Here is a 9,324-nt window from a genome sequence, read left to right on the forward strand (position 1 = left end):
TCTAAGGTTTACTGCATCCTTCGGCTCTCTTATAATGTGCCGGTCTGCATTTTCCCCTATAAAATAAGCTGACAGTGTCTGGAGACTGGTTAGTCTTCCAATCCCAGGTGGCACCGGGTCATGGGGAACACGATCTGGGAGATCAAGATGCCACAGGTTGGTTAGGTTCTTTGTGCCCTCGGGTAATTTTTGAAGATTGATAAAATCTCGTAGTTCCAAGGTCTCTAGATTGTAAAGACCACATAGTGGTTGTAGCAGCCTTCTAACCGGGTTAAAAATAAATAACCCCCCCCCGCACTTTGTATTGCGTTGCGAATGCCCCCCTGCATTTTGAATTGCTGCAATAACTCCAAAATCCACCAATTTTGATAATGTTTACCTGTATGTGTGTACACCAGATAGCAGCAAATTGTCTCTGTCGTTTTGAGGCATTCATCATCTAAAGGATGATTAATATATACCATAAGTTGGTAATTTTACAGAACCAAGTACTCAAAATTGAATTTACCTTAAATTAAACCATTGAAACAGACGATAAACTTTTGATGACTAAAACCATCTAAGCATCCTACAAACAAAAAAAGGGAGCAAAAGACGGTGGAAATGAATGTCATACATAGAATGTCTCGAGCATTTCTAAAAAGACCATGCTTCTAGCCACTGTATGGATTACAATTATTATTTTAACAGTACAATAATCCTTGGAGAAGGATGTTTTCTGGAAAACTGGCATGGTTACTGATCCTTAGGGCATTACACCTGAACTATAAAAATCTGATGCTCTGATAATCCAGAGCATGCTGCCACCGCCATGCCTCGATGGCAAATAAGAATACCAGTACACACAATCAAGAAGCCTCACAAAAATAAAGCAAAGATGATATAAGGACATGAAAGGAAACAGTAGGATGGTTTGCCTCTGGCATACACTCATCTATGAATAGCCAAAGAGGACCTACTTAAATTCAGGCTTCTCTGGGTAAGTGCAGCCTGACCTTTGTATTATAACATTTGCTGCATAACATCCAGCTCTGACACAGTCTTCTATACTCTTCTCTTGGACCAACTGAGACAGAAATCCTCCAACAAATGCATCACCTAGCAAAGTTTTTACATGTAAAAGATAAGAAAACAAACTACAAACCCAAAAATATGATTCAGAAACCAATTGCATAGGATAAAAAGGGAAAGACGAAGCAGCATTGGTAATGTCAGCAATCTTAAATAGTCATAAAACAATCATGTCATGCAAATAAAAAGACGGCTTAGGACTTTGCCCTAGTGCTATATTGGTGTCTGACATGTTCTTGCTCATGCTTGTATCAAACATGATACATTGTTTTTCAAAAACCACGGTAAGCTACCCAAGATGGAAGAAAATACCTGCACCATTAGTATCAACCAGCTTCTCCTTTGGTAGCACAATCACAGGGAACTTTTTCACCTGTTGCCAGGGGTTCACAAAAGAAAAGGCCATGAGAACACATCCATAATCCCCAGAATTCCAAGACTCACCACCACATACTTTCCAATAAAGTGCAAAATCTCAACTCATATATCAGATATGCCTCAATGACTTAGGCGTATAAACAAAAATCAAAGATGTCCATGACATTGCAAGATTTAATGTGTGGGGCAAGGAAACCCAAGCAAACAAGATGAACAATTGAATATAGTAGACCCAAGAACGCGGAGATAGATAGGTGGTAAACCTAAGAAGAATCATACCAAGTGAGCATATCAGAGGGGCACTGTGCCTTATACTAAGGACAAAATAATGGGGAACAACCAAGATGTAGAAACACGGCAAGAGGTATCTAAGAAGCCCTGGTAACGACAGGGCGCCAAACTTGTGCTAAACAGCCAAGAACAAGACCCAGAACAACATAGATGGTAGTTACAGCTGAGGATTTGGAAAGCTTGCAACAAAACCAGAAGCATTAGTAGGAACATTATGTGGATGACAATTTGAAAAGCTGGTCATAAATAGTTGGAAGAAAGCTTGACGGCTATAGCCACAACAGCAGTTCAGCTGTACCATGTGCAGAGCTAGAAACACAGCAACCTTTAAACATTGGTTATGTACTTCTCCCTCTTCCCTGTTTTACCGTTCACCTCAAGTGCTTTTGTCTTTCACCATGCATGCATTAGAAAAATTAATAGGCTACATAATCTATTTTTCAGTAACATTGAAATGAACAAGCAAAATGCTAACCTTTCCATCATCAGCAACAATGACTGGATCACAACCTTGGGTGATAACAGTAATCCTCTTGTGTGTCCCAGATGCATTGGGCAGTGCAGAGATCTTCAGAGCAATCTCCTCAACATTCTCAGTCTAAGCATTATTTATAACTTATCAGAATGAGTCTCTGTCACAAGAAAAGTATAGAAAATTGAAAAGATTATTACCTCCCAACCATGAACTTTCGCGAAGGTCTTTGCTTCTGTTTCATTCCCAAAGAGATAGTCAACATACCTGAATAATGGATACAAAGCTTGTAATAATCTTTTAACATTTTGAACAATGTCCTAAGATCTGGACAATAAACACACTAGAAAGTGGCCGGTTTGCTTTACCCCCGCCCCATGCTAGTTCAGTCTGTCCAAACAGCTTGCATTTGGCAACAATGAATCAAAAAAGCAAAAGAAAAACCCTGAGTAAAGACCTCTTTTAAGTAACCATTGTAACAACCATCATGCCTCCAGTTCACCACGTGAGAAAAGAAGTCTATATGTCATGCTAAATCAACAATCACCAAAGGGATCCACAAAGTATTTCTAACATGTGACAGTAAGGAATGAGCTACTTACAATAAAGCTTTCTCCTGCACATCCCGGAAGAACTCACAAATAAATGTAGCAGAAAGGTTCATCATAAATACCTGGAAAAGAAAGAGCATGATGTGAGAGACGGAAGGGTGTAAATGCAGTACTTAATACATGAGAAGCTTAACGATAAAAAAGGAAAATTACCTTGTTATTTGCTGCAACATGCTCAGCTACAAGTTGAATGGACTCCGGAGACACAGTTAGGAAAAATCCAGCAATGTAAACATACTTTGCCTTTTCAACTAACAAAAGTAATACAGTTAATGGAAAGCTAATAGAAGCTAAACTAATGGGTTGAACAGTTAATAGAAATTAATCAAGAAGTATGAGCCCTTTCTTCAAATGTGGAACCAGGCTTTGAACATGATTGAAGAACTATCTATTATTTGTTAGACTACTCGGGAGGCAGCTACAGAAATGCAGTTTAAAAGTAGACATTCATTTTATAGCATTAGAACGGCCCAAATATTTGACAACATTTTACTTTGAATATGGTGTGAAACAGAGTTGCAAGATAAAGGGAAAAGTGAAAATCTTCAAGAGAATTTGAAAAAAGAACTACAAAGCCTTGTTATATTCCTAATAGTGAATCATAATGGTGCTTATATTATGCTAGTTGTTGTAGTGAAGGCAGCAATGGCAATCATCAGGGATGCTAATTAGGTCGGGTTCCCAATTTTAGTAAACCTAGATCCAGACATGTTCGGGTTTCAGGTCTAATTTTACCCCATAACCAGCTCAACCCATCAGGTATTCCGGTTGGTTAGGTATATTACGACCTGTACTCTACCCAATGTGCATCAATATTTGTTCGGTATAATTGGATCCAGGTTCGTATCAAGTACTAAAAAATATATTTTGAACAATTAAGCAAGCTAAAATTATCTGTGCTTTGAGAAGTTTATTCATAAAATATCCAATTACATGCTGCAAAAATTAAATCATGAAAAATTAGCACTTTGTAGTTAATCGTATAATAATTATTGACAAAAACTTGAAAAGATACACTTAATTTAAAGTCAAGTACAAACAACCAAACATGTTCTAGCATGTAATTATTTTTATTTTTTCCATTAAGTTAGAGAACAAAGTTTCATATGCCAAGAGTTTAGAAATTGAAAGGTATATAATTAAAATTATTAATATTATTATATGTATATAAATAAACTAGGTAGTCAGTCAGGACCGAGTTGGGTAGTTTAAAAACCTTAAACCTAAATTGGACCCAAAATGTTCAGCAAGTCTGACTTTGAACCCATATTCATCGATGAATCAAGGTCAAGGTCAGGTCTGCATTGGGATTGGGTTGGAGCAGAGCCTGGTACTGGTTTTGTGGGTTGAAAGTGACTGCCCTAGCAATGGTGGTGGTTATGGTGACAAGAGTTTCATCAACAATGGTCATTGCAGTAGAAGTGGTAGCTATCAACACTTCTACAAAAAGCAAAGGGCATGCTAGTACAAGCTGGCATAGTAGCCATAACAGGAGGCCAATAATGGCAGCACCACTACTGGTACCAAGAATGGTGTGACTGCAGTAAGATTGTAGTCTATGGTAGTGAGATGATGGTACAATGGCAAGGAAGTAGCCACGGTAGCACAAGAAAACTAGCAACTATGGTGGTCATGGCAACAAATATGGTGGCGAATGGTGATGGAGGTTATGGCAAAAGTTGGTAACCGGCACCAATGTTGGTGGTAAGAGCAGAAGCATCTGTGGTAGTGTTGTTGTTGGCAATAAAAAGAGTGCTAGTGATGACTTCAGGTTGTCACTTCTCCTGAACAAAACTTTGTCTTCAGTTTTGTTATCTCGATATTGCACATAGTTTGGGAAAAAATGTTTGGCAAGCTTAGAAGAAACACAACATCATGCATATTTTCCTTTTCCTTTTTTGATTATCTCTGCAAGCCCCAAAATAATAAGAACTATAACAATAATGATAACAATAATGATGATGATGATGATGATGAACACGACAGTGGCAGTAATAATAATAATAATAAAGATCCTCCAATTTTTCCCTTGCTTGCTTCCCACCATAAGGCACAGGTAAGCATGCTGCATGATTCGTTCCCTCTATCAAAGCTTCAAATTGGCATAGGTTGCCATTAATAACAGGTCTTTGTGACCTAGCTTGGATTAACTAAATTTAGATATCAGATGCAAAGTGAGGTGAAAATGTAGAAAGAGTTGACACTCTCCTCTTGAATACAATCGACGAAATGTCCCTTTTTTCTAATTAAGCAATTAAAAAATCAGGGGCTATTAGCACCAAGGAAGCTTTATTCTTGTGAGAAACAGCAGGATCCCACATTTGCTTGCAAGTGAACTCTAAACAGCCAGGAGTAAGAAGTCCCTTTTTTATTCTGTTTCTGCCTTAATTTCTCCATAACATCCAAAGGTTGAGGTCCTCAAGTTTTACGAGAAATTGTTGCAATATCCATTCATATCACTGATATGTACTTGAAATGATAAGTAAGAAAGATATTTTAAAGGACTAGATTCAAAGAGCACAGAGTTACCTAATGCCCAGTTTTCAGGCTTCTTCAAATGTTCTGACTTATAGCAATTTGCTGCAGATAAGTTGGCGACAAGAGACCTATTTATCATAAAAATACAATGTCATTATATATCTTGAAGACTGAAAGCACATTCAACTACTGATATCTGTATTTTATGAACTAAACAAATGAATATACTCTTTAGAAATTAAACTAATCAGCACAATATAGCTCCTTGAACTAGAACATAACAAGTGAACCAATATCATATAAAGCATGGATCCGATGAGAGTTTTCCTGATGAACAACTTCCATATGAATAAGATACCTGGCAGACTAACACTTAGTCTTGATCCATGGTCTTCGCTGATCTAAAAATAGTTGGAAGTTTTTGTTTGGTAACAAATCAGGATCCCCCACATGCACCACTGTTAAATATGCAATCTATATTGTAAAAGAAAATGAAATAATATCTTAAGAGCATCACATATTAGAAAAATTGCAACAACATATATATCACCAACAAATATAATGACCAAGCTTAATTAGAGTGGTCATCTGCTGGAGGACCATCAATTCCGTGGCCTGACCTAGGATAGACCTTTTTAAGCTACTAGTTAAAGTAATTTTAGTACACATTTTCCTGAAACAATACTGGATTGAGTTAGGTCAAGGCTTGTGTCTAAGTTTGGTCAGTTGAAACAGAAGATGATGACCTGCAAGATCATCATCAGGCACAAAGATAGAGGTGATAATTGTTGGTGCAGTTCATGAAGATGAAAATTTAATGATTGTAGACATGAGCCATCGATCTGCTAGGCATATGACAAGAAGATATATATAAATATATATATGCCTGCGTACATGTGTGCGCGTGTGTGTCTCATGCAAAAGATATCCGTCAACCTTGGAACATAGATAATCTTATCAAAAACGTACCTTTCACCACCAACAACACAAACAGCACATGTGCCAGTTGGAGTAGTCTCATCTTCATAATAGTGACCCTGTTCAGTAGTCATGGAAATTTTATTTGAGCATGAGACAGTGGCAGAAAAGAGGTGAAGCACATAAATGGAGAGGAATAGGGGTGAAGAAGAAGGAGAAGGAGAAGGAGAAAGAATAACTTACATTGACACCTGCATCTTTTGCCTTTTTCTTCATTTCCTCTCCAAACTTGTCCTTTCCAATGCAACCAATATAACTAGTTGCACCGGGAATTTGAAGCATCCACTGTAAAAGCATGGATTAATTCAATGACAACCCTTCAATATTAGATATCAGCAAGTTCATTGAAAAGCTTACTTGAGCAACCCTGATCGAATTCTGGGTGGCCCCTGGGTAGATAAATAAAGCGCAGAATTAAAGTTTAGAATACAGTTCTTGACATTAAACCAAACACCACTGCCCCCCAAAAAACAACCAAATGAATAAAATAAAAAAACGGCACAGAATGAATATCAGCAAAGCCAGAGCATTACCTCCAGCTATGTATTCAACATTGTACTTTGTAGCTAAGTCATCATACCTGGGGCAATGATATGTAAGTTTAGAGCAACAGAGAACAGGTCATGATAGTGTACAGGTTTTTTTAAAAAATGAGATTCAAAACCTCGTGTATAGTCATTTTTTAATTCCATAAAAAAGAATAAAATTCAAGTCGTCATTGAAAAGAATGTTAGAAAAGATTTATAGTAATATAAACAGGGTCAATGCCATCATATATGCATCTATGGGTATCATAGGACCTATGCATGACATTTTTGATTTGGTGATTGAAAACTTACATAGGCAAATGCTTCTCCTCAGCAAGAATTGCATTGTTCAACTTGACGTCATATCTGGAATGGAATCAGAAATGTGAGTTCATAGTCATGAAAGTCATAATGCTCTGACACATCCAAATTATTGTCTAATTTATGTGAAACCAATTCTATATAATTAAATTATTGTCCTAGGAAAAGGATATAGCTAGTTGCTAGCTTCATAAATTATGGATTTGAAAAGTACAAAATATGCAGAGAAGAAACTTTTTAAAAGAAGAAATCCTAATAGCAATAATAGAAAAAAAAAATAAGTGCCAACAAATGCAAAGAAATTTCAAGAATCGAGTTCTTAGAAATTTAATGAAACTCATGAATAAGCTCAAGAAAAATGCATAACCTAGAAATCAGGAGCTCTAAACTCTCGATAAGAGCTCAAAGAACTGCAACTGTTTTCAACATACTCAGGTTATGGGTATTTGAAAATAAAATGTGTAAAGGGAAAAAATGAATTAACAACATCAGCTGATCATAAAAACACAACCCTGACTCACAAAGGGTCGAGCTATTGTGGTTCATTATAGCACATAACATAGCATGATCGGACTAGATCTATAAAGGATCAAGATAATAAAGAAACAGAAGGACTATGCTGTTCATGCAAATGTAACATAAAACAGTATTTTTTTTTTCTTTACATGTCAGAACAACAACAACAAATAGTATAACCAGCCCTGAGAACATCAAAAAAGCACAAGTAACAGAAAGGAAAGATATGTTAAAATAGTCCACATCAGGTCACCAAAAGAACGACAAAATTCATGTAAGATAATTAGGGGAGAGAAACTAAAAACTATCCATCATGATTCACAAAATCTCAGATAGAATCAAGTTATTCAATTGCAGTTCTAAAATTCAGTAACAGCTAATCAAGTAAAGCAATCTCAGCATGTAAATGACTTTAACCATTTCTGAACATAAGATAATCTACAACTTAACATGGCAGAGCATATCCACCATATTTGGAGCCTAAAGGAATGGTAATTAAGAATTAACGACCCAATTTACCCAGATTAGTTCGGAAACCAGAAATGTCATTATCTGCCTAATGCAAAAGCTCAAGTAACTAATATCTATATATCAGAGAAACTGATAAACATAAAGTAACAGCATATTTACCCCAGAAATTAAGTATATGATCAAGGTCTCCTTATTCCCAGGTATAGGGGACAAACCAAAGAAAGAAACAGCTGGTGTTATTACTACTAGAAACACGGACATCAGCAAAAAAAGCCAAATCTAGAGAGAAGCATCAAAAGAAGATAAAGAAAATGCTTGAAATAGAAAAGAATCAAATCACTCGTTACTATGCCATGAGAGGTTCAAATCCATGAAACCCATCATCCATTCACGTATCTAACACTTCAAGAAAGATCGTATGCTCCGACCATCCGCTCTACTGGATAAGATGCAAAGATCAAACAGTCCCCCTAACTGAAACAGATCAAGAAGCCTAGAATTTCTAACTCATCCTGCGTCACAAAACCACAAGCAAAAGATCACAGAACGAGATCCATGGTTCACCAGTTCTCCAGCAAGCTAGGATCTAAGATCTTGACGCACTCCTGTTGCAATCCGTGATCAAAACACAGATCAAAGGACCAAAGATTACAAGAAACACTCAAGTCAATGGAGAGAGCTACGTTGAACGAACCAGAGTACGAGATCTCATGTTAACAGATTCTCCGGCAAGCTAAGCTTTGAGATCTCGAAACCCGTGGCCGTAAATCAGAAAGAAATCAGAAATTTCGAGAAACACTCAAATCCATATGGTACGCTTCCAAGAACTGATCGGAGCACGAGATCTAAGATTCACTAATGGACAAGTTAAGATTTAAGATCTCAACGCATACCAAAATATGTAAGCAGAAATTAGATCAAAGAACCAGAAACTACAAGAAACACTCAAATCCACAGAATGAGCTATCAAGAAAGGGTCAGAGCATGAGATCAGAGAGACAACGAGAGAGAAATGGATTACTTTTCGAGGAATTCCTCGTCCACGACCGCGGAGATGTCGAGAAGGGGGTTCCCCATCCCCAGGAGAATGCCTTCGTACGCCATTCCGGAGAGCACGAGAGCAAAGGGCGGGCGGGCGGGCGGGCGGGCGGGAGGAGAAGCAACGGGAGATCTGGGGCACCGAGAGCGAGAAATGTTAGGGTATTTATAG

The 9,324-nt window shown here is 37.4% G+C and overlaps 1 protein-coding gene across 1 annotated transcript; it reads right to left on the reverse strand.

Moving 5' to 3' along the window:
- Window positions 1-633: 633 nt before the first annotated feature.
- Window positions 634-9,324, reverse strand: LOC103708432 (adenosine kinase 2-like). The gene is made up of 13 exons (XM_008793354.6): window positions 9,136-9,324; window positions 7,119-7,172; window positions 6,813-6,859; window positions 6,637-6,668; window positions 6,463-6,564; window positions 6,271-6,338; window positions 5,353-5,429; window positions 2,977-3,074; window positions 2,815-2,885; window positions 2,413-2,479; window positions 2,216-2,338; window positions 1,384-1,444; window positions 634-1,098 (listed from the first exon to the last, which is right to left on the reverse strand). Exons 1-13 carry the CDS (start codon window positions 9,216-9,218, stop codon window positions 956-958), a joined length of 1,026 nt encoding a protein of 341 aa, XP_008791576.3. The 5' UTR covers window positions 9,219-9,324; the 3' UTR covers window positions 634-955.

The sequence above is a fragment of the Phoenix dactylifera genome, chromosome 3 (assembly GCF_051530095.1).
Source record: "Phoenix dactylifera cultivar Ajwa chromosome 3, Ajwa_hap1_PhDact_Kaust_v1.1, whole genome shotgun sequence".
Lineage (NCBI taxonomy): Eukaryota > Viridiplantae > Streptophyta > Magnoliopsida > Arecales > Arecaceae > Phoenix > Phoenix dactylifera.

Bases quoted from the DNA above. Each gene is read 5' to 3' on its own strand.
- LOC103708432 (XM_008793354.6), bottom strand. From the start codon at position 9,218: ATGGCGTACGAAGGCATTCTCCTGGGGATGGGGAACCCCCTTCTCGAC. The intron at 3,075-5,352 runs GTAACTCTGTGC...TACTTTTGTTAG, and splicing joins GCCTGAAAACTGGGCATTAG to TTGAAAAGGCAAAGTATGTT. The intron at 2,886-2,976 runs GTAATTTTCCTT...TTTCTTTTCCAG, and splicing joins ATGTTGCAGCAAATAACAAG to GTATTTATGATGAACCTTTC.